General features: G+C 42.9%; 2 protein-coding genes across 2 annotated transcripts; both read right to left on the bottom strand.

Moving 5' to 3' along the window:
• Positions 1 to 165: 165 nt before the first annotated feature.
• LOC103371627 (myopalladin-like) lies at positions 166 to 21,172 on the bottom strand. The gene is made up of 21 exons (XM_008301015.1): positions 20,943 to 21,172; positions 17,239 to 18,342; positions 13,298 to 13,473; positions 13,148 to 13,199; positions 12,584 to 13,040; positions 12,415 to 12,489; positions 12,195 to 12,336; positions 11,290 to 11,313; positions 10,761 to 10,877; positions 9,891 to 10,671; positions 8,062 to 9,159; positions 7,843 to 7,975; positions 6,243 to 6,320; positions 5,104 to 5,325; positions 4,870 to 5,019; positions 4,698 to 4,777; positions 3,203 to 3,329; positions 2,913 to 3,120; positions 2,600 to 2,765; positions 1,601 to 1,734; positions 166 to 1,502 (listed from the first exon to the last, which is right to left on the bottom strand). Exons 2-21 carry the CDS (start codon positions 18,336 to 18,338, stop codon positions 1,324 to 1,326), a joined length of 5,499 nt encoding a protein of 1,832 aa, XP_008299237.1. The 5' UTR covers positions 18,339 to 18,342; positions 20,943 to 21,172; the 3' UTR covers positions 166 to 1,323.
• A 333-nt stretch (positions 21,173 to 21,505) lies between these two features.
• On the bottom strand, positions 21,506 to 24,262 carry LOC103371624 (CDK2-associated and cullin domain-containing protein 1). The gene is made up of 3 exons (XM_008301009.1): positions 24,171 to 24,262; positions 23,940 to 24,078; positions 21,506 to 23,708 (listed from the first exon to the last, which is right to left on the bottom strand). The coding sequence occupies exons 1-3, from the start codon at positions 24,235 to 24,237 to the stop codon at positions 23,669 to 23,671; spliced, it is 246 nt and encodes an 81-aa protein (XP_008299231.1). The 5' UTR covers positions 24,238 to 24,262; the 3' UTR covers positions 21,506 to 23,668.
• Positions 24,263 to 24,729: the final 467 nt, after the last annotated feature.

Here is a 24,729-nt window from a genome sequence, read left to right as displayed (position 1 = left end):
AGTCACAACAAGCTTTCATTAACGACAGCAGAAATGTACATTGTTAACCCCTCGCTGATGAGTAAACTATTCTAACATATGAATTATTATTGAGTGGGATGGAGCGCTGAAAATGGAGCAGAATGATTTTGCGTACAGTCTGAAGAAACAAATCAAAGAAATCACTCATTTGAATAAATATAACTTTATTCTGGGATCAAAACTATTTTACAATGTGCAACTTTACATCAGTTAAATATGTGCTTTCAAACTTTCCTTCAAAATGTTTTCAAACTGACTTGATTTATTGAATCAAAGTCTATCGTGGTTTAATAATGTTTTCTGCATGATATAATTGACTGTCATTTGCGAAAGCAAAGCCAACAGTCGGTCTAAAGCAAATCCAAACTCAGGAGGGTCTTTCATGAGGCTTTAGTCTAATCGGACTCCTTCCTCTGGTAACACATCCTGAACTGTGGACGTAATGAAGGAGATCAATTTTTGTCAATGCAAAAATTAATCAGCTCACATGAAAGCCAAAAAAAAGAAAATCAAAGAAAGTGTTTTCAGTGTTTCAACTACAAGCCTCCAATGAGACTTGAATAACAGCGTAATAGTAACATGGCTGTGAGCAGACACGGTGTGCTTCTTTAGGTATACCTGATTCTTCATCAGCCTCAGACTCGCATGCACATGAAGATATGGTGCAAAAATGCAAGCCAGTGATGAACATAAAGAAATCATTCAGTTAAACGTAGAAAGAACCCCACCCTGCCAGGGCCATTTAAAGAAACTGATCTAAATGGCACATTCAAATGTCTATAATATACTCTAAACTATATCTGATTATTAATAAACAATAACTTATAACTACTTTTTTTTAAATATAAAGGTTAAAAGAAACAAAGTCTACCAGTACAGGTATATGTGATTTGCAGTAAAAAGAAGTGGTGCTAGAACCACTTTGAGAACAGGACTTACAATTAAGAACAGATGTTTTCACCAACATACAGCAACTGCACCATCATATTTAAGTACGATGTCGAAAACAAATCATTCCAACCTTTCAGAAAACAATACTCAACCCCACAGATGGCTCATGAGCTAAGACTTTGCAAATCTGTAATTTTTCTGTATGTGAAACACTCATATGACTTGAGTAAATAGGAATGGTGACAAACCCACTATCAGTGCTGATAGCTTTAACACAAGAAATCTGCCGGTCTAACTTGAATGTATCACTTCAAATGCATCACACAAAATCTGCTCAGACAATCTCTCTTCCTTTTGAGCCCTCTAACTGTTTGGACCTCGAGCGGGTCCCAGAATGTGCTGGAAGGCCGCTCACAGCTCCTCGCTCTCCATCGTGGCCTCAGGAGGGGAGCTGGAGAACAGGATGGGGCTGGTGTCCGACGTGGGGAACACTGACTTGATGTCGAGCCCCTGGCCCGTCAGAGCGGCGTAGCGGCTGCCCGTTCGCGGAGCTTTCTTCATGGGTGCTGGGACGCTCTGATGCCACTGTGCTGAAGGTGCAGCAGTTAGCTGGTATTACTAAATAGGCTGAAAACCAGGCAGGTCGCTTAATACAGCTGAGAGTTGCAAGGCTACACAGAATATTTACCATAGATATCAAGTCTGCAGGTGCAAGATATGATTCCAGCCTCATTTTTTGCTGACACTGTGTACCAGCCAGCATCATCTTTTGTTGTTGGCTGGATGAGGAGACACACATATCCTGTGGCATCCTGGGTCATGCTGAAATAAACAGATAATGGAGAATTCATTCTGATTCCAGCAGAGATTGTTATGGGTTTTTTTTTTCTTGGCATTTCGACAATATTGGATATGATCAGTAGAGCTACAGACAGAAAATGAACTGCAGAGTGAGGGCAGGGTGTGACCAGAGATGGATGGAGCATTCAGGTCCTTTGCTTCAGTAAAAGCATGGATACCACTATTAAAAGTACTCTGCTACAAGTTAGAATTCTGCATTTAAATGTTACTTAAGTGAAAGTATGTAAGCATAATCAGGATGTAAATGTAGTACTGCAAGTATTCGTACAGAAAAATGTCCCCTGTGTACTGCTATATGTTACACCACTAGATTATCATTAGTCATGCATTCATTTAAAGCAGGATTTTACTGCTGCAGTTGGTTTGTAGTTGAAATATTTTTACAAAATGACAACTGATTAGAAAAATAATTCCATATAAGATATTATTAACTGTTGGGTAGTTCAATTAACATATTTCGTGAGCTCTTTACATGTTTGTGAGCAAAAATCACAATTTGCAAAGTAAGCAAAGCAAGAAAATACGTGATAAGATGTGAAAAGATGTGAAATAAAAAGAACATTATTTCCCTCTGAAAGATAAAAAAGTGTACTGAAAAGAAATGTACATGTACCTCAATTGTTTCCCCCAAACTTGAGGAAATAAGTTACATCCCACCACTGGATATGACATGCAACAAAGGTCCAGACAGCTGTGAGGTGAACCACTGACACTGAAGTTACGTGGTGTCCATCTCAACCACTGAGCTACCTGGTTAGGTTTTAGTGGAGAACATGTAAGATGACACGGACACAGCTTCTCAGAGACAGTCAGAACTTCCACTAACCTGATTCTCTCCTTAGTTCTGGGAATGGTCTCATTGTCTTTCTTCCAGAAGATGACTGGAGGCGGCATACCCAGCACACGACACTCCAGCCTCACCGGAGTCCCCTCAGGAATACCCATGTTCTGGAGCTTCTCCACAAACTGTGGTGGGTGCTTCATCTCTTTTTCTGAAGTGGATACGACTTATTGTTATTGAAAGCATCCAACAAGTCATGTGACTTTGCATTTAAGCATTCCGCTGAAGTGCACACATGAAGTTGATTCCTTTTCTAGTCATCGAAAAGCAAAGGTCTCTGATTGTGTCCAGCCCTTACCCACAACTGTAAGTTCCAGACTGAAGGAGCTCTGTCCTGCTTTATTGCTTGCAATGCAGGTGTATGTGCCGGCGTCGCCCTGCATCAGGGGGTCAATCACCAGAGAATGGATGCCATTCTCCCTCACCAGCATCTTGTGGTAAATGTCTGGATAGATCGGCCTCCCGTTGACCAACCACATCAGCTCTGGGTTGGGTAGGCCGCTCACCTGGAAAACAAAGACGGCTGACAGTGAGGTGAGGCAAATATTCTGTCATTTGCTGACTGTACTTACAGGACCTGCTGCCTACCTTACAGTCTAGTCGGCACAGTCGTCCCTCGTGAGCCATCATGTCTCCTGGAGCCTGGAGGAAGTGAGGCCGAAAAAAGCGCTCCTGGGTTTGTTCACCTTCAACTTCCTGAATGCGGCTTCGCACCCTGATTACATGACGAGATGAGCAGAGCATGTGAGGGGACACAAACATGCATGCTGAGATAAATCCATGTTGGTTTTTGTGGTGTACATTGTTCCTGTGACTTAGATTAGTATGATCCCAGAATATCAGCAATATTTCAGTTTAGGTCTCCGTATTTAGCATTTATAATCCGTATATAAATAGTCAACAAATAGATTTTAGCACACAACTATGTTGTTGTATTATATTTCGGTTTGCACAACTTTAAAGGTTCTGTGTGCAACATTCAGAACCATTAGATGTCACTAGAGCAGCAGCTTCTCAGACCGAAATAAGCTGGCACTTGTCCCCCTCCCTTCACATTTCAGCCAGAAAGGTCGTGTGCATGTGAGGCAACAAAAAATAATCCACCCACATTAGCCCACACTAGCACTGTAAAACACACTGAGTGGAATGGTCTTCACAAGTTGTTTTTAACTTGCTCAACATTGTCTTCACATCTATCTCTGCTTGTGTCTGTTCAAACCCCATATTTATCCGCCAGACCAAAGCAGACCCATGTGTGGAAACCAACACACAAAGACCGGAGCAGAACAGACACGGGCATAGAAGAAGTATCAGAGGAAAATCCCAAACTGCAGACTCTCTCGATGAGTTGCAATAAGTCACTGAAATTGTTTTGCCTCCACCACTAACATGAATCTTTTTGGCTACACCCAGCTGACCCTAGAGAGCTGGTTTGTAACAGAAACTCACATAAATTAGTTCAGTAGCATAAATAGAATACTTTGTTTTACATTTTTAGGGCCCTGGCTGAACGCTGGACTGCACACATGTTTTTCAAACGTGGTGTGGGAGGTTATTTTGGGTCTGTTTGTTATCCTGGGATGGACCAACAGTTTCAATGGGAGGGACTCAGATGCACTAACATGAACACATGGCCGGACCTGCTGCCAAAACATAGAACAGAGAAGCTCAACTTACACAAAGAAGGAGCCACATTTTTGCAAAGGAAATCGCTGTATCCTTGCATGGAATAGAGTTTGTTTTTTTTGCTGCTGCATTGTTTCTATGTTTATGTTCAAAATCTTCCATCTTGCTTAAATTCCTCTTGAGCGTGTTTGAGATGTTTTATTTTCTTACAAGTACAGTATATTTAGAAAACGCTATGAATGGCTTCATACCTGCATACTACTTCATTATAGTCTTATGAACCGTTTATTAAACGTTTGTATGCTCCTTCCAAGTACTACGTAGAGAGACTTACTAATCAGAATGAAGAGTAAAGTGTTACCAAAACATCAATATTCTCAGTGAAGAAAATCAGTAATTGGCTGTTTCTTTACGTTGCACAAAGACTCTTGGAGGAGTTGCACATCCCATTGCTCACCTCTGAGAGTGAATAGGTGTCATTCTGTTTCGGGGAGGTCCTGTTTGCACGATCAGATGACCCGAGCAGCTGATTCGTCCCTGATGATTGTTAAAAATCAAATTACAAATCAGCCAGAGCAGCGAAAGAGAATGTGACGATAGTAAACAGGAACCTGAGAGTGAAGTGTTACCTGTGGATTAGCTGCCATGACGGTGTAGTTGCCATCGTCATCACTAGTTGTAGACTCTATGTGCAAAGCACAGGTCCCATCCCCCTCCCTTATCTTCTTGTAATGGATGTTCTTCCTCAAGATCTGCTTGCCGTCCTTGAACCAGTAGACCTGAAGAGACGTGAATGATAGTCGTGAGCGATTCAATTGAAAGCTCGTGCTGTAATAAGTAGAGCACAGCTGCTGACCTCTCACCTTTGGAAGTGGGATTCCCACCAGTTTACATGAGAAAGTGACGGGCACACCTTCCATCGCCCTGAAGTTCTTCAGTTTCTTGTCAAATATGGGTGCAATGCATTTTCCCGTGGGGACGTCGTCGTGTTGCACCTCATCATCCGACTCTTCCACCGGCGTCCGCTCCAAACGGAACTCAATCTCACTCATTAGTCTTTGCTCAAAATTGGACACTTTGTACTCCTGGAAAAGGAAAAGCACTGCGTAAAAGTACTCGTAGCTGTCGCGTCACTGTGTGCACCATCTGTCTGTGTGCTTACAGCAAATTTGTCTGAACATTTATGACTATAATCACATGTACACATGTTATATAGAAGCTTAACACATTGAGATGACACATGTATGCAATAATCAGAAACTTGAGACAGCGTGCATATGTTTACCACGTAGCAACGGTGGTATTAACGTAACAATCCATCCCTCAAATCTCAAAATACAAAAGGTACGGATTGTGACTTTAAACCAGTTGATGATCATGCAGTAGCATGTGCCTGACAGTATCACTCCTGGTTGGTAAACATTTTGCTCATCCAACCAAACCAAATAAGGCTGAGGGTAAAACAGAGAACAGAGGACGACGAAGTTTTACAAACACAATCTCTGGAGACTTTAACACCTTATTTGGTTCATATTAGGAACTATTTTTGATCCGTGGGCTGGCAGAAAGACACAGCTATGAGGAGATTATTAAAGGGTGTGAAATGTACGGGCAATATGCAGATTTGTGAGGGGAGTTTTTTTTTATATAATAGTGAAGCTAACAAGAGCTACGCCATACTGGCTTGAAGTCGGGGGAAACAGGGCTGCAAGCTTCAGTGGGGAAACTGTAATATGAATTAATTCCAAAATCTATACAGTAGAACAAACAGAGTCGTTACATTCCATAATGACTTTTACCGCTGAAATTTGTTCAGATTATTCGTGCAGGTTATATTTATTAGTTAACGAAAGCTTGAATGCTTGATTAGAGATTTTAATTAACCGTGGTATTTAGATAAGTACATGAGGATGTCCAAAGTTTCGTAATCTCGGCCTGAAACATTATAATAACCCATACAGCCTCGAGCAAAGCAGTGCTTGGGACGGGAAGATCCTTGTACCTCATCATAGTTAATGACAGTAGCAGGAATGTTTGGTCCAAGGGGTCTGCTCGCTGTTTTCCCCTCATTACTCAGCTTCTATGAGAGGATAGGGATGGATGATGAACACCAAAGACTCACAAACTGTATAAACATACACTGATGGAATAACACACACACAAGCAGTTATTATTAGCATGCATGTGTTGTTACGGTACACACAACGATGAATGACCGTGAATGACTGGAATGATGGTCGATGCTCTGCTGAACTGAGTCCATCATTGCTTCATAGTCAGTCGGAGTGACCTTTATGATTTTAACAGTTTTAAATATCTGTTGAGGGACAATCATCTCAGAATGTATACATATACAGAGGGGTGACAAATCAAAGGAAAAACCATCATGAAGTGTCTTGGGCCACTGTATGTTGTCAGAACAATGTCAGTCTTTGGCATTGATTCTCTAAGTCTCTGAACTCTACTGAGGGATGAACACCATTCCTCCAAAACACACGAGTATTCCCCCATTTGATGTTTTGATGACATTTCGGTCATACATCTCTCATAGGTGTTAAATTGGGTTGAGATTGTTGACTGTGAAGGAGAGAGCATATAACTTGCATCATTTTCATTAAACCACTCAGTGACCCCTTGTGTCCTATGGATGGAGGCACTGCCATCCTGGAGGGCACCACTCCCATCAGGGTAGAAATGTTTCCTCCCAAATGTCCCCCGCTGCACAACAGAGCAACTGGATCCCCTCACTATAGAGGTCAAGGGTTCAGACCCGCCCAAGAATACGGTGAAGGATGACCAAATTGCTTTTTTCCCACATCCCTGTAGAGCACTGACTATGGTTTTAGCACCGCTGAACTCTCAAATGTGCATTCATCTTCGTGATGAGGGGTTTATGTGTTGCAGCTGTACAGTGATATCCATCTCTATGTAACTGTTCTGACATTGTCAGTCATCTGAGAAAGAGTTGCTCTTCTGTCGACCACAATTTCTGACCCTATTTACTGATTTCTCTCCCATAGATCTTAATGCAGATGCCACTTTAGTCACTGTTCCTGTTGAAACATTAACAGTCTTTGTGACTGAAGCTCCTGCCTTCCACTCCCCAACAAGGAACCTCTTTGTAGAGCACTTAGATTTTTTTTTGTCCCATGCAGTACATGTGTGTGGAAGCATCTGCTTTCACTGTATTCCTATAAGGGTTTTTTCCTTTAATTCGTCACTCTTCTGTATATAAATGTATACATATACAAAGCTGGAGACAAGTGAGAACGCATCACACTCACTGGTTAATATACTTTAAACTTCATCTTTAAAGTTTAAAAAAAACTAGACTGCAACAGTTGGTTAGTTAAAAATTTGTTACTAACATTTCAAACTAAACATTACTGACATTCATATTCATACAGTGGTCTAACATGTGAATAAGCAGGATGTAATGGAGGTTGAAATTATCTAATTATCCCAGCGGACCCGCCTTTTCGGCTAAGCTAAAGCTTGTGAAAATATCTTTGACTTTTACACATGATTTATTCACCACTAGTGCTGCAACTGAGGCAGTCAAGAAAGAGAAATCAATCAAATTTGCAGGGACTGAATAGTACCTGTTGATGGGTAAAATGTGGAGTATCGTCTCTAAATCGAAGCTTCTTCTCGATGTCATGGAGGAGAAGCTCTTTGCTCTCACGGACGTCTTCGATAGACGGGAGGCGTGGCTTGGGTTGCTTCTTTTGCAACCTGAAGAGGCAGAGAAGCAAAACATGTAGTAGAATTCGTGACAGTTCACAAACCTAATGAGTTGTAGGCTGTGGGAGGAGGCGTACCCTAGTGGAGCTCTCTTGGGCAGGCCCATTGAGTTGGTGGCCTGGCTCGGGGTCAGCGATGGCAGGACGGAGCTGAGGAAGGCTACTGGGTTTTGAATGGGGCTGGGGGTGGAGCTGCTGGAGGTGGGAGAAGAGGCCTGAGGGGGCGACTGGGCTCGTAAGGCGAACACACTGTTCAGGAACGGCGCCGACCCCGGGGTGGGCGAGGACACCAGGGACGGAGGGCTGGTGGGAGACTTGAGCACCCGTGTGGGGAAGATCCTGGGCGGCGGGGAGAAAGGCGGCAGAGTAGGGGAGCTGGCTGCGGAGGAGTTGAGCTCAGCCGCCAGCTCGTGCAGCAGAGGGACCGGTGATTCTGTCGGGGAAGGACTCCGGACCGGAGAGAAGGTCTGAGCTGCTATGAATTCCTTAGGCCGGGCGTAGTTGAAGGTGTGGGAGATGGCGGAGAGATTCATGAGGGAGGCGTGGGTGCTTCTCAGGAGAGGAGCAGGAGATGTGATCTGCTGTAAGGCCGGGGTTGAATCTGTAGGGACTGTGCTGAGCCTTGGTGCAGGAGGAGAGCAAAACTGGGGTGTGGGTGGTGTTCTGGAAAGAGCAGCAGGGGACAGGTTGAGGTGGGAGGCATGGATGGTCTGGGTTACTGGTGCTATGCTGTGTGAAGGAGCTGCGTTGAGCTGTGGGGCAGGAGGAGGGGAGGTCACCAGGGAGGACGTCTTAAGCTGAGGAATCGAAGGAAGGGAGCTCAAAGGTGGAGCAGGAGAGGAGTTGAGAAGAGGTGGAAAGGTGATGTTGACTGCTGGAGCAGAGGTCAGTGAGGGAGCAGGGGGGGCGGTGGTCAGCGGAGGTGCAGAGGGAGGCGCCTGCTGCGGGGTCGTCGCCGTCGTGTTGAGGTATGACTGAAAAGGTGGCACGTGGGGCTCACGGTGCACTCGGGGAGACCACACCGGAGCCTCGTGGGAGCTTTGGACCTCGGGTTGGAGCTGGATCTGGAATGGGGGGTGGGACTGAGGCTGGACGTGGGTTTGGGTCGGAGGGTCGGGGTCCTGTTGCTGCTCCATGAGGACCTGGTTGTGCAGAAGCTGGAGCTGAGCTGGATCCCTGCCGGTCAAGCAAAAGCAAAATGAAGCAAAACTATACATGGTGAGGATGAGAGAGGCTCAGCGCACCGTTCTCATAAAAGCCCAGCAGGAAGGAGCCAAAGTCAGCACGAGGAATACTCTGTCCTTTTAAGGACTACAAACAAGTAGCCTACAAACAACACCGTCCAAGCTCTGCACACACTGAGCTGTACGCCTAAACAGGGTGTTAGCGTTTATTTATCCTCAAAATACTGCAGATTCACTCACAGTAAACTATACAGGGCTGTTAGTTATCTTTGAATTTTAGCCTGCGATGCCATATAAAAAAAAAAAATACCAGCAATCATTAAGCAAGATCATATCAAATTAATTTTATGAAATATTAAGTCAACATAAATGCATAAAAGTGAACTTACAAATAATAAATGCCATCCTTCGTTTTAGAAAGCCGGAAGGTCCACATTTGAAGTCCTCATGCATTCATTTTTGATTCGAAATGATTACAGCTTCTATCTGAGCTCGGGGAGGAGGAACCGCCTACCTCCTCTGCTTTTGTTAACACAGCCCATCACACTCATGTTAATACAGTGCAAAGTTAGGACTCGGTTTTGGTAAGCAATGTACTAAATCTTCATCTGCTAGTACAGTTTTTTTTTTTTTTTTTAACCTGCTGCAAATCAGGGCAAAACAGTCACTTCTTTATTACATAGACTCATCTGCATGTGGTTGTTTTCTCTTTGCTCTACTCACAGTTTGGGTTTAGCCAGCACAGGTGGAGGTTCTTTGTTGAACAACATCTCAGTGATGTCTTCATCAGAGTGACCGGATACATCACTTTGCTCTTCCTCCTCATCCTCAGGCAGTTTGAAGTGCACACGCAGACCCACTCTGGAGCTGGAGCGTGACGCTTTGTGGTTTTTCAGTTTGCCTGACTTTAGGCAGGAGTTGGGTGGAGGGTCAGGCAGGGGCACCACGACGGGGCTCCCATTCTGATGGTTTGAGGTCCTCCTAACTTTGGAGCTCGTGTCAGGCGATATTGCTGCAGGTCTGGACACTTCCTGTTGAGCTAATGTCTCAACTGTAGATGAAGCAATGAAGGGTTTTGGGTATGAGAAAATTGGTCTGACATTCTGTGGTTGTGGAGGTGCTCCACTGGAAGCAGGAGGGTCCTGGTGGAGGTGGAGAGGGTCTAAGTTTGGGGTGCTGGTGCTGCGAGAGTTCAGGCCAGAGCTAGTGGTCAGGCTGGAAGGTTCCAGACTGGGCAGGCTGGTGCGAAGGGGGTCTGGACGCAACATGCTCGAGCTTTGGGGGTCCAGACGGAGGGTGCTGGTGTTTAAAGGGTCCAGTCGTAAGGTGCTGGAGACAAGTGGGTCGAGGCGAATGGTGCTGGAGTGGGGCTTGATGCTGCTGGTTACAGCAAACTCTGGTTGAGGAATTACAGTAGGCACTGATGGGGAAGGCTCTTGGATTCGATTAGGCTCCACCATTGAACTGCTGAAAGGCCTCACGTGGTTGCTGTTGCTGCCATTGCCTGAGGAGAATTAGAAAGATGGACAATCAGTGTAGGAATAGGAATGCCACAGCAGCTGGTTTGTCTAAAAAGTGAACGAGAAGTGTTACCTTTGACCCTCAGTGCAGCGGTGCTAGACACGGTTCCATACTTGTTGTTTGCTGTACAAGTAAACATCCCCGAATCCTCAGGAAAGACCTCAGCAATGACCAAAGTGCATATTTCCTCTAGAGGTGAAGGAGAAAAAGGTATACTCACATAATCAAGTCTGACTCATTCATTTCTTGATCAGCAAAGAGTCTCAGTGCACTAAGGAAAGATGCATGACTCGTTTTTTGAAATGCTCTGCAATGAGGTTTCTTTGTACCACTGGGGCTCACAGTCTATGTGCAGCACCGGCAGTAAGAAGTGATCTGCCATGGTTGTTTGACACAGGATGAGAGACTACCTTATATGGTCCAGAGTCAGGGAAAAGCGGCCCTGGCTTATGTACAGAAGAAGAGCAGAAGCCTCGGCCAACGACTATAAACACTTCAACACAGTAATATGTACACACTGCAGCATCATATGCAGACACGCAGCTGCTTTGGTGCAGTCAACACTTTTTTTGTACAAATGAGGACGTAATGAGATATGTACCTGATTCAGCTGGAGATCTGGGCTCTGAAACAGAAACAAGGACCAAAATTATTATGAAACTGCAATAAAATTAAACACCTGATATTATGGTTAAATATAGTTAGATTTATGAGATTCACTGATCATATGTCAGTCCCCAACCAGTGTTGCAACATGACTCTTATTTCTCTCTCTCTCTCTTTTTTAAAATTTCCTTTAAGAAGTAAATGTTTTATATTTATGCTGCTGTAAGTGCAGAAAGTGCATTAATACGTTGATGCAGAGATTTATGTCATTCATTAAACCCCCAAAACTCATGTCTGTGTATTAAAGTTACATATTTAGAAAGAGTTTTTTTTTTTTCATGAAAATAATCTCTTCATGCTTTCAAATGGCTTAGCTGTAACTCTACACTGTGGCTTGCTTTAGAATATTCTGATATATAAAGTGTCTACCTCATTCTTCACCCATCCCTCCGTCGCCCACTGCAGCTCGAGCACTTCGGCTCACTTGCAAACACTTTGAAACTGCTCTATGCCACACAATGGTAAGTTGTAATATTGGAGTAGTTCAGTCATGCATGTTTGAACATGATTGTCTTTTTAGGTTTGGTAAATATGAAAACCCAAAGACCTGATTGTTTATTTGGTCCTGATGTCTTTAAGTATTTAAAAATCACCATATGGACATGTTAACAGGGTAAAAATAAAACATGATGTTCACTAAAACGGTCTTCAAACTCAAAATATTTTGCAACAGCTTTTTGAGCTCATTAACAAGCACTGGCAATATGAAGACAGTACTAATGTTTTTATTGTGTTGTTGTGTTTTTATTTCCTTGCTGTCCACCAAGCTTCTAAAGAAAGAGTTCCCTGTTAGATGCTATGTGTTCAGTGTGACAGCAGTGGGACGGCAGCCGAGCTTACTTTTCTGCAGGATCCTGAAATCAGGAGAGTCCTCGATGAGTTTTCCGTCTCTGTACCAGTCCACTCCAGGTGAGGGCACCCCTTTCACACGGCACTCTAGCACCACCAGCTGGCCCTCTGATGCAAGGAAGTCCTGCAGGCTCTGGTGGGACGAGAAAAGGCTGAACATCAGTAAACATACAGCAAAGCAAACTGAAGGTCATTTGGAGAATGACTCTACCTTTGTGAACACAGGGGCAGCCATTATTGGTTGGCCGTTTAAACCTTGTGGATAGTTGTGGTTGGAAGTTTGAGTCTGAAGAAGAAGAACCCCACAGAAGACATGTTAATCAAAATGTAAAAAACTAAAATGTGACATTTTTGAGGATAAAGTGTTTGAAGTATTCCACCTCAGGTTGGGGTGTTTGTGCTGGAGCTGACAGAACAGGAAGCACAGTTGAGTTTAACGGCAGTGACGTAGCTATCACTGAGGCTGTCTGCACCGGCTGTGGTGTCGATATGACAGGGACAGGTGCCGACACCTCCAGGGCTTCTGTAACCTCTGTATCACCTGATGAAGTAGAAAACACCTGCACAGGCAACACTGATGTCTCCTCCTGAGCAGGGGGTTCTGTGGATGCCACAGATACTTTAGAGAGCTCAGGGACTGTGAATATCGCAGCAGATGTCCGGACTGGTAGAAGAGGTTCTGGGACTGGGATTTGGTTAGTTGTTGGGGAGACGAGCTCCTCTGCTGGTTCCTCAGCAGCTGCTGCAGGCTGGGAGGAATCTTCCTCTTCTTCAGGGACAGCTTCGTTTGACGATGGAGGTAAAGACGGCGATGACTTTGGTTGTTTTCTCTGCAGCCTTTAAAAAATCACAGAAGGAAAAAGGAAATTATGTCATTTAGTGTTTTAAATGATAGGATCCTTTTTCTATTGGGTGTTGATAATGATTCTAGGTTCTAAACTCACTGGGCTACATGTTCAAAGTGCTGTTCCCCCTCAGAGTCCGAAGAGGAGGCACCTGAAGGATCGAACAAACAAGTGTGCATCGTCCGTCAGTCAGGGATGTTCATATATGAGTCCATAAAAGTGTCAATAAGAAAGAAACGCAAGAACCACCTTCTACATAGATCTCAGCTGACGTGGAGTCGGTGCCATAGAAGTTAGAAGCAAAGCAGGAGTAGCGTCCAGTGTCTTCCTCGAACGCCTCGGCGATGACCAGAGAGTGCAGCTCGCCGTTGGTGACGATCTGGATGTCAGGGCTGTTCTCCAGCTCTTTGCCCTCACAAAACCACCTGTAGTTAGCAGAAACAGCAAACTGCTCAGTTAGCATTGTGAGCTCCTGCTAGCACAACAAATTTCTGTTATTTCCATGAGTTTTGTGTTAATATAAACAGAATATATTGAGCTGTTTGCAGGACAATCATGGTGAGCTTTGATGCAGCTGGACAGGGTCGAACATGTGCTTTCTTCCAAACATACTTGGATTTAAGACTTTTTTTATATATATAACTGAACCCTTCATTTGTTTCTCCATTTATTTATTAAGTTTTTGTTAAATTTGTCACCTGTCAGCAACATGACTTGAGTTTTTTTCTTCATCTGCAAGTAATCTACTTTGAACACTAGAGTTTGCAGAATAAAAACAGGAAGATTCCAAAACCATGTGCTCTTCAAAGAATGGATTAGCGGTCAAGCAGAGGTGAAAAAATAAGCACTATCCTACTTCTTCTTATTAATGGAAACCCATAGTATTGGTCAGCAGCCCCCAAAAAAGTCAGAGATACTCTGATTTAGATATAAAAGTCCAAACTTCATGCAATGCAGCACCTGTTTCTAATACACCTCACACCCTGATGAAGACACGCTGATTCAAAACATGTTAATTGATCCATGTATTGACAAGGAATTTTTTTATTTAATTCATCTCTAAGGATATTTTAAGACTCTTCCACCCATTCATTTCATTTAAAACCCAGTCTTCACACAGTTCTCTTTCCCCCCTCCTCTTCTATTAACCTTCTGACACTGTTTCTATGAGGCTGCTCCCACTACCGTCGTGTGGTATCTTTCCCAGTGCCCTAATACTGCTTCTGGCTCGGTGCCACTCAGTGGAGTTATCCAGGCCAAGAGGAAAACGTTTTGATGAGCAAGCCCTATCCCTTTCCCTGTAAGACAAGAAGCGACAGCAGCCTGTCGTGCCAGTTTAAAGGCCGCTTCAGTGCACTGTTGATGTTGTGAAGATGAGGAGCAGATCTAAAGGCTGTCCAGGTTTTAAAGGTAATAATAGATAGATGCACTTTACTATCTAATTTGTGTTTTCTAAGTTGTTTATCACATGAGAGGAGAAACGTGGAAAGGATGCGATAAAGGTGCCTGCTGCAACTCAAACGAGGTTACATTAGGTCAGCATCAAAAGCCAATAAATATTTGATGCTCTTAAATTAGGAATTACTGTATAAAAAGTCATATTAAAATGTGCTATAACTGGTAGGAAAAACCTCCCACCTGGCTGATATTACACACCTTCTCAGCAACATGTAGTCCCCTGGAGTTGCAGTTGGCAACAGTCTATTTTTTCATTGTAAAACTATAATAGTAGACGTCTAACTTCTTCCCTGTCCTGACCAGCAACATATGCAGCAGCCTCTATGTCAGCGTGCATCTATTTTGAGAAGATGAGGCCTCGATGCTTTATAAAAATCCAGCCAGTAAACAAAGAGGAATGAGGTGATGCATTACTGTCTGGCAAAACATCATCATATAGTCATGAATCTTATCCAGCACGTTCACCAAGATCATCTATGTGACAGTTAAATAAGCAGCCAGTGACACCACTCAGCGCCGTGGCTGAAACTGCCCCAAACTCCAGACGTCACAACCTGGTCGGATATCATCTAAACTTTGGTGTCTCTCGTGCAGCTTCCAGTGAAAACAAAAAGCCACAGCAGAGATCTGTTCCTGATACTCGGACGCAACCCGGGCGACGCTGCAGGAATGCGCTGGCTGAGTTCTGCCCGAGCCGAGCGATGTCATTTCTACTGAGTAAGGGCCTAAATTGAAAGCATGAGTAGTCGAGGAGGTGGCCGGTCGGTGAGCAGCAGACCCTGCTCGCTGCACCTGTCTGGGCTATTTTCCCCTCTAGAGATCAGAACCAGAGAGGAGATTCCCGGTGGAGCCTGGGATCTCTGACTGGCTGACCCAATCTCATACGCACAATGCTAAACATAGACCCAGGACACACACAATGCTTTACCCTGACACACAAGTGACAGCACACGCACCGCCAACTGATGGGAAATATGAACCTGACAACTTTATTTTGACTCAGACACACAGAAGCTGATGTACAAACATCACGTTAAAGTGAATTAATAGTGTTTTGTGTTAGTAAAACTTACAAAAGCATGAACCCAGTGTTAGATTTCAAGTAGGAACCCCTGAAGCAGAGCTCAGATCTTCACACATCTACATTTGTAAGACACTAGTGCCAACAGCTACAGATAAAGATAAAGATACCCAGCGAGCAACAACTGTATAAATCATCTTACCAAAGTCTTCATGCTTCTGTCAAGAGCTCAGTCGGTTCCATTATCAGACGTGACTACAGCTCGCATTGCCTGTCCGGTCTAAAAATGGCCGAGAGCTGCATTCTCCCCGGACAAGTATAAGTTAGTGGCTCAACAATGTTCAGTAGGACTAAGAAGCCCATGCCCCCTATAGCGTGACACCCCGGCTACACTCTTTCAAGTCTCTCTTTGTTGCCAAGGAAGGGAATTGGAAGCCCAACTAAAACACATTTAACAAATCTTAAAAAAACAGGCACAAAGAGGCAGAAGACAAATATTAACACAAAGAATTTAAACTAAAAGCCTCAACTAAATGCAACACAAATGGACAGTCGTCTCGTATTTCAACACATTTTGAATGCAGAATATTTAATAATTAGGATGACTGGTGGTCGACTCAACGACAGAGAGACTCGTGCGATTATCATTTACTGCCCTGACCACACACAAACACACACCTACACAAACACACACTCCACCATTCAGAATCAGCTGTTGGCTTTCATCACATGTCACTTCTGTGTGGATCTGCCAAGAAAACACTGCATCACTCATCCCGACGTACGCTTCATTGTAGTTATTCAGTTAACTTATCGTAGTGGCTCATTTTTTTTACAGCATCAGTCGCACACTTTCTCACAAACACTGCAGGCGTATCAACATGTGACTCATCTTATAACGCTAAATTGATCAATACATATATTTTTCTGAATAAAACAAACTGAAAAAAGATTTTGATCCTGTACATGTGGTTGTTAAAGAATAGAGACAAAGTGATAAATCCAGACTGGGACGTTTTACAGCTGAAAAAAAAATCCTAAATTACCTCAAACATGGTTGATAACATGCAATGTATTGGAAGAACTGTACATTTATGATGATTTAAAATTGTCTGATAAATATATTTGTTTCAATATTTATTTTGTAGAAGTTGAGACAGTTCTGTTAGAGAATTATTTAATCTGTTACATGACTTACATTTAATAAATTCTACTTTAAAGTGCATTTTGTATTATATATAAAATCAAAATACTTTACTACAGGTAAGAGTATATTAGCTAAATGTTCTCATAATTCAGAAACATTATCCCATGAGTGATATATTATTTTATATCATATAATTGCATTGTTTCTACTGAAGTCTTAATTTAATATATGTTTTATTTTTTTAAGTTTTGCTTTTGTATTTAATTGTATATATATACACACACACATATATATTTTATAGCATAAGGTCAACAGGTAAACATATTATCCTAAACTCTTGTTTTCGTCTCCTCTCACCTCTAAATACTCAAGATAAACCAGATGAATTATCCTAAGCTTCCAGTGGGATGCTGCTGCTGCTCACCAGACTTTTTTTTTTTTTTTTGGTCAATGAGACAACTCTGAAAGCAGCCTGGAAGCATGTGGAGAGTTCTTCCTGCAAACTGAGAAATAAACCAATGAGACAACTGAAAGAACTCAGACTGACAGTTTTGGTTTTCTTACCGCACTTCAGGCACAGGCAGTCCTCTTACGATGCAGTCCAACTGGACCTTGCTGCCCTCTGCAACCTCCCTGCTTTTCAGTTTCTGGATGAAGTGAGGCGGCTCACACACAGGCTCCGCGGGGTATGTTGTGTCTGTCAGGGCAAAGCTTTCAGCCTCCTCCTCCGCCTCCTGTGGCACTGAGTCATACTGCTGCTCCTCAGTAATCCTGCAGTCCTGAAACTCCACATGTCCAGTCTCGGGGTCCAGCTGGACCGGCTGGTGGCTGACAGCAGGGCTGGGTCTCTCCTTCTCCACGTCCACAGGCAGGGCGGACCGCTCCCTGTTGTCAGAGCTGAGGGGATAAACCGTCCCATCGTTCTGGCTCTTGTTCTGGACCCTGCTCCTGTGGGTTTTACAGGCTCTCGGTCGCACCCGCTTGGAGCTGTTGGCCTTGAAGAGAGAGGAGAGCTCCTCTATAAAGTCGGCTGCCTTGTTAAGGAACTCCTTCTTGGACTGGGTCTCCACACCGTACGGGGCGTTCCTCGCTGACCTGTTATAGTCTTGGAAGCTTTCGCTGGACTCCCTGCTGTTCCTGATCATGTTGTCCTGCCGTGTGGATGCTTTGTGCATCTTTCTGTCGGGTGTGAATGTGGTGTGTGTTGCTGGCAGTTCTTTAAGTTCAGGGGCTGGCTGAGTGAAGGGCGCAGTGGAGGGGGCAGCGAAGGCAGCAGGAGAGGGGTTAGATAAGGGAACAGAAGAGGGTGCAGAGGAAGGAACTGAGGCTGAGGAGATGCTGGAGGGGGTTATTGGCGTGACAGAGGCCTTGACCTCTGCCCTCTCCTCACGAGGCTCGTGTCCGATGGCCTGGCGGGCCAGATTCACGCTCTTGTCCAGCTCCTCTTGGCTGAGGAAGGCTGACAGGTCGGTGAATTGGGGATCATTGTGGCCCACGGTGTCCTCAGCCTTGCCTTTTAGTGAACCGTAGATCTGAAGGCGTGAGGAGGAAGCGTCTGAGCGGCTCATCTCGCTGTGGCGCTGCTGTGCTCTGGCCTCTGCCAGGTAGCTCTCCCTCAGGAGCTGAGACAGTGACGGCGGCTGGTCGATGGTGTTCTCTTGCATGTTGCTGAAATAAGCACAAGACATTCATTTAAAAGTATATAAATGCAAACAAGTCCACTTATGCTGACAAGAGGCTGTGAAAGAAGTGATGAGTTCTGCACACTGTACATCACTTGTACTTATTTTATTTATGATATTTAGGCCCTCAGACCCTCATCTGTAAAAATTTAATTAGATAAATATCTGAGGATGGAAATGCCAAAATAAAGGGAGTACCAGTGATTAACATCTGTCTCAGTGAATCTTTAGATAGAGCAGACACTGTTATCGGAGATACAGCATTTAGAAAATTAAATACTTGAGGACAAAGAGGTGGCAAACACCGATATTGTAAAGAATAATGTGAATTTATTAAGATCTTGCAAGACAAAGCTGCCGTTAGTCAACTCTCAGCTGTTGAACATCAAAGTTTCCCACAGCAGTCTATTACCATAACTGGCAAAACGTACATTCATCTGCACATACTTCAGACTCTAAACTATTAAACTGAAATTGAAATAACCAGATATTAGTTTCATTTTTCTGATGTTTTAAAGAATAAATGATTTATGGATCAACTGAGAAACTAGCTGTATTCATAGAGTAATGTAAAGTGTGATGTAAACATACAAGGTTCTTAAAGGGAAGACACTGGAGGAGAATACGATAAAATTATTAGAATAAGTATCATCATAAAACAGATGTTTATTTACAAAAACTATAATACAATTATTGTAAACTAGGTGTTCGCCATTTAAATATTTGCTAATTTGCATTAATTTCTTGAACAGAAATCTGAATATTGGATTAAACCAGATTCAAGGTTTTCATGGAAGAGATTCTCCCTTTCCATTTTTTTTATTTTTTGTTTTAAACTCCATTAATCTGAAGTTCTGTATCCTGCCACAAAGACACATTTTCGCTGCATATTTTGGGATAACATTATATAAATAAGGATATGAATGAAGAACAATGAACAATGTTTAGAGTCGGTTTTCTGGCCGTTTAAAAAAAAAAAACCCAACTTGGTCGTCACAACAGGGAGAGCAGCCAAACTAGATCTATTTTAACAACAGAAAATTAATCCTAACAGTGTTTTTGACAATGAAGAGGTTCAAATGAATATCTAGATGCACATGACAGATCACAGATTTAAAATTATGAGGTTGCTGGGTGTCACAAAGACCAGGAACAGATATGAATCAGGAGAAATAACTGCAATCAGCGAGATGTGTGGTACGAGGTCAGCGGTGGCGTCTTGGTGAGTGACTGACATTTGATCAAGTCATAACGCTGTGTTGTATTTCAGCACCGTATAGTTTGCTGTAACATATCAGTGGACGACTCTGAGGCGAACAAGAAGAGCAGTGGTCTAAATGCCTACTTTATGATCTGGATTTTTGCTTTTATGTCGTAGAAAACATATCAAATCGTGCATCAAGTTTTTAAATGTTTATTTCCAAGAAATATTAGATATAAGTGTAGGAAAAAAATTCATCTTGCACGTTGCTCTTTAAAGATATGTAATGCAATATCCATACATTTGTATTGGCAACCACAACTTTCGAATAAAACTTGTAACGAATACATATCACTGGGAAACTTTCCCAGTTCATAACTTACATTAACACAGTCATTGTATTACAAGAAATGTTAAATATGCAAATGTGGTGTTAACCCTTATGGATAAATAGGTCAAATATGGTAGAATAAACTATTAAATGCTTATTTTGAATGTTATTTTTCACTTGCTTGAAAGCAGTTAAATAAATTCAAAGCAGATCTGGTCAATAAGACTCACATTAATATTAACCCTAACGTTATGTTAAAACAATTCCTCAGCACAAACACAGCCCATGACTACAGCCCGCCGTTAAAAGCAGGGGATATGGGGTTAAAATAGCTTTTTATTTTAGCCTAAATTCAGCCTTCCTCAAGCCTCAACAGGGTATCAGGTTCATGCGCCGACACCAGATCTGATGGGACACAAGCGGGCTTTTTTCCCCCCAATGTCCACCTCATACCAACATTTTAGTGACGTTTAAACTTTGCACAACTTTTTGACACCAGGCATGAGCAAGTTATTGAATACAGACACGAGATAGGGTACACATATGCTACTGACACTCAAATCAGTGCAATTAAGAGACACGGCAATGCCCTTCCAACAGACCTGACGCTGCAGCTGTTGTGTACATTAATCCTTTGCAAACAGGCTCCAAGCCCACCAAGTCATATCTAATAATAGCCAGGGGTCAGTTTACATGAAGAAAATCAACACAAAAAAAAAGCAATGCTGCTCATCCTGTGGGCCTCATTTTGATCAGTCACAACACACATTAATCAAATTACACAAACACAACTATAATTATCATAAATGGGACACTGATGACTGAGATAACCCGGTCGCAGCCCACACACTCGAACGGCCCCTTCACACATCCAGGCAGGTTAACATAATTCAATTAAATAGGAGCATAACAGTCAAGCAGAAATAGAGCCGAGCTTGTCTGAGGCTCAATGTCAGAGATTTTCTGAGGCTATACACAGCATATGAGGCTGATGCCACAACACAGTCAATGGGACACTGTGAACAATTAAATTAGGGGGGGTGGCGTGTTTTACCTTTAGAATAAACCCAGCTGGCCCCCGTGGAGGGCTGGTAAATCCTCAAGAGTGCACCTGTGCTGAAAGAGGGAGATTCCAGTCTTCCGGTTGCTGCCACCGGGGGAAGATGTCGAACACAGGCAGCTGCCCAGCCTTCCCGGGGTTTTCTCGTGCAGAGTTAACCTTGAAGTTTACAGGAAAATGTGCAGCCGAGTAGCTACGGCAACCTGTCACCAGTAAAAGTAGTAACATTTGTCAGCGCAGTGGTCGCAGGTTATTTTGGGGAGGCCTGGCCCATGTGTCTGGGTGGCGTCCCACCTCATTGGCCAGGGGGGGCGTGCTGTAAAGGGATTCCTCCTCCAGTGGTCCATCAGAGACCTCCGTCCAACAGAATTAGAAGCCCCTTGTGGAACTTCTCTCACACACACCGTCAACGCTGCAGGTGAACACCGTCAATCAATTTCAGCACACAAACCGAGGCAGGAGAACATCCGTCATTAGTGTGACAATCACTTGGATCCAAGGGTTTCATTGGTTTCAGGTAAAAAAGATACCTCTGAAACAGATTTCTGAAACAGTTCTTTGAGGCAAGTGGAATTTTATTCACAGTAGTCATAACGTGGATATAGAATGTTAAAGAAAACGTGATAGAAGTAACTTAGAACATCCAGTGTTTGGCATCAGCACTGATTCAGATTTCCCTCTGCTGTATCAGTTTGTTTTTCTGTAATGCCTACTTATTGATGAGATCAAGACCCAATTAAATCTTGAATAACGAAAAACAGAATCACCTCTGTGCCCTGTGTCCCATGAGTCATAAAATTAGTTTATTAGACAGATGATAACCATGTTTGAAACAAAAAGCAAGCCTGAGCATCTAATCACACTTAAAACAGTGTAAGACCTTGTATCAAATACTTCTATTTCAAGTGAATCCTTAAAAAAGAAAAAGGAAAAAAAAAAAGCATCTATGACGATAGCTAATGTACATGGAGCGCTACGCAGAGAAAAAAACAAACTATTTACATCATGAACAGGCTATACATGTTAGGAACATTTAATGCACAAGTGTGCCAGACCTAAACATATTTGCATATCATTTGTTTTGTTAAATCAATGAAGCATCAGGTTAAGGGACAATTCAGGCAAGCTGAAGAAAAATGAGGAAATCATCAAATACTGTTGTGTAGTTCTGTAAGCTTCCTGACACTCAGTGAAACATCAAATAGGTTACAGTATATGACAGCAGTGAGAGCAGCCCTGTGCAAAACCCCTTTAATGATCAAAATGATTCCAAAGTGTATCATCTCCTAACATGACACCACGAACAGCGCGTTATTTTGACAATCTACCTCTGAAAAACAGACAGGCAGGTGTTTTTAGACTTGGCACAGGAGTTATTAATAGAAATCAGAGTTTCTGTCACAGCTCAGACAATATGGAGGACAGTTCATAACATCAACTTTGACGGATAGCCTTCAAGAAAAAAGGAAATCTTTCCTGATCTTTGGCACTAAATTGCAAGAATAAATTTAAAAATGAAAGAAAGCCAAAGAAGCCTGCCAAGAATGTCACCTGACTTGAATCTCATAGAACATCTTTGGGGTATTTGAAGAGAACGGTAGAACAATGCAACCCCTCCAGCAAAGAGCTGGAAATCCGTGCTAGACTGGCCTCTTCCATGCAGAGGAGGACTGAGTCTGTCGTCAAATATGACGGTGGACATAAGAACTAGGGAAAAAATTAAAGATCTGATTCTTAGTGACTTTTGTTTCTTACAGTGGGTCAGTGTGTTTAATATAAAAAAAAACAACCACTTTTTTTTTTTTCAAATACCCCACAGTTCAACAATTAATGCACTTACTACAAGACAATAACATTTTGAATCATCTGACATTTAAGGGAGATTGCAAAGGGCTGCACTGACTTCTGCTGTATTTAAAGGAAGAATCTGACTCCAGCCTAATAAACACGCAGGTAAACCAAAGCTCAAAAGTTGTTAGTATTAAAAAATTAGATGGCTCAGTGACTTGGATAGCACGTCAGCTTGAATCCAATGCCTTATATATAAAGGAGACACAAAAAGTACTGCAATCCTCTTTGGCGTAACTGGAAAATACAATCTGGTTTACCAATGCAGTAAAGGCAACATGAGGAAGAGAATCATAGTTGAGGTCAATGACTTAAGTTCCAACTTCTTTCCTCATGATATGTGTTGACTGTAGCCACTGGGTTACACACACACAGTGGGGGAAACCAAAGGATTGTGGTATTAACACGTGGACAGTATTATTAGCAGCAATAGAAAGTCTTGATTAGCCCCGTCTATAAAAACAACACAAGACACTTCCATGTTAAAGGTTAGGAATGAAATACCCATTGTCAAACTATCCCTTTGTCAGGGTATCCCATCGAACAGACACCACGAAGGCACTCTTCAAACGAGCAGAACATGAGGAAATCCATCCCAGCGCGCACACTTACTGAAGCTAGACGCATCATAATCACAGGGGGGGAAGCACCATAATGGAAGTCTGTGTGCTTTTTATCAGTGCAGTAAGAGTAAGTTTCCGCTCAACATCATGTTCTCCTTTGTTGTTCACAGTGTTTTGTGACCTTGAGTCGAGAGAAATGAAACTGACACATTGTTAGCATTGTACCTAGTTCAGTGAGACCACTTGTGATAAAGACGTAGGAGGCACAGTAATAGTTGTGCAACAGATCTGGTGGAGATGGCGCTGCTATCAGGAGTCCTCGCTGGCTCGTTTTCGAGACTGGTCACCTCTGGAAACAGAGCACAGTGACATTTAGGTTGTAGGGTCGCTGTTGTGACACTGTGTAGGATATTCAGCCCCTTTCACAGATAACGGTTAAGCGTTACAGGTGTTGCACAAGACACCTACTTTAATGAGAATTTAAATCATGTATGGTTTTTCATTTTTTATAGGTCCCTGAATACACCTCGTATTTACGTAGACTGTGACTAGTCTCTATGTTAAACCAAAGAAAACTGACCGTGGGAATCCGTTCATGGAGAGCTCCATCTGTAGCTTCTGGTCATGTGCAGCGTAGTCCGACAGCAGAGACTCCACAGCAGGAGGGTTGATTTGAGGAATAAACCCAGAGAAGAGAGCAGGAGCGAGCTGGGCCCACTCTGAACGAGGAAACCAGAAATCAGTGAATCAGAACAACATGAAATAGATCATTATGTTTCTTTATTATCTGTCTTTCTGAAGTATAGGTCACCTGGTCGTAGGCTGTAGAGGCCCTTAACCACGCTGGCCATTGTTGATGGCTGCACTTGAAAGGGCATGGAGTGGGCTTTGATGAGAAGAGCTGCAAAGAACAAGTGATTCAGAAATCATTGGTGATAGCTACGAATTAAATCTTCACTGTGTGAATGCAGTCACTCTTCAGCAACACATCCTCTGCTTTCCAGAGTGGAAGATGGCTTCACAATGGACAAAACTGTCAACCAGTGAGTTGGCAAAAGGAAGCAAATTTTTTTGACACAAGTGGAGGTGACAGCTTTGTTGCACAGTTATATCAAGCAGAGTACTAATTTCCCCGCAAGGTTCAGTTTTGTCAAACACATCTTTTCCCTGCTGTGCAAGACAACATGCAGATACGACAGATTAATACATTCCTCCAAGACCAGAGGCCTGTACTACCAAACAAGTTTAACATGCACACAACATCTTTTCATTACACTGCTGTACATAACCTAAGCACTAAAGTCAGGCTAAGCAGACGTGGACAGGAGGCACCTATTTATCAGAGAAGTAAAAGATATAATCCTAAACCA

This window comes from Stegastes partitus, unplaced genomic scaffold, assembly GCF_000690725.1.
Source record: "Stegastes partitus isolate 25-593 unplaced genomic scaffold, Stegastes_partitus-1.0.2 Scaffold1622, whole genome shotgun sequence".
Taxonomy (NCBI): Eukaryota; Metazoa; Chordata; class Actinopteri; family Pomacentridae; genus Stegastes; species Stegastes partitus.
The sequence above is the reverse complement of the archived record's forward strand: the minus strand, read 5'-3'. Positions and strand labels throughout refer to the sequence as shown.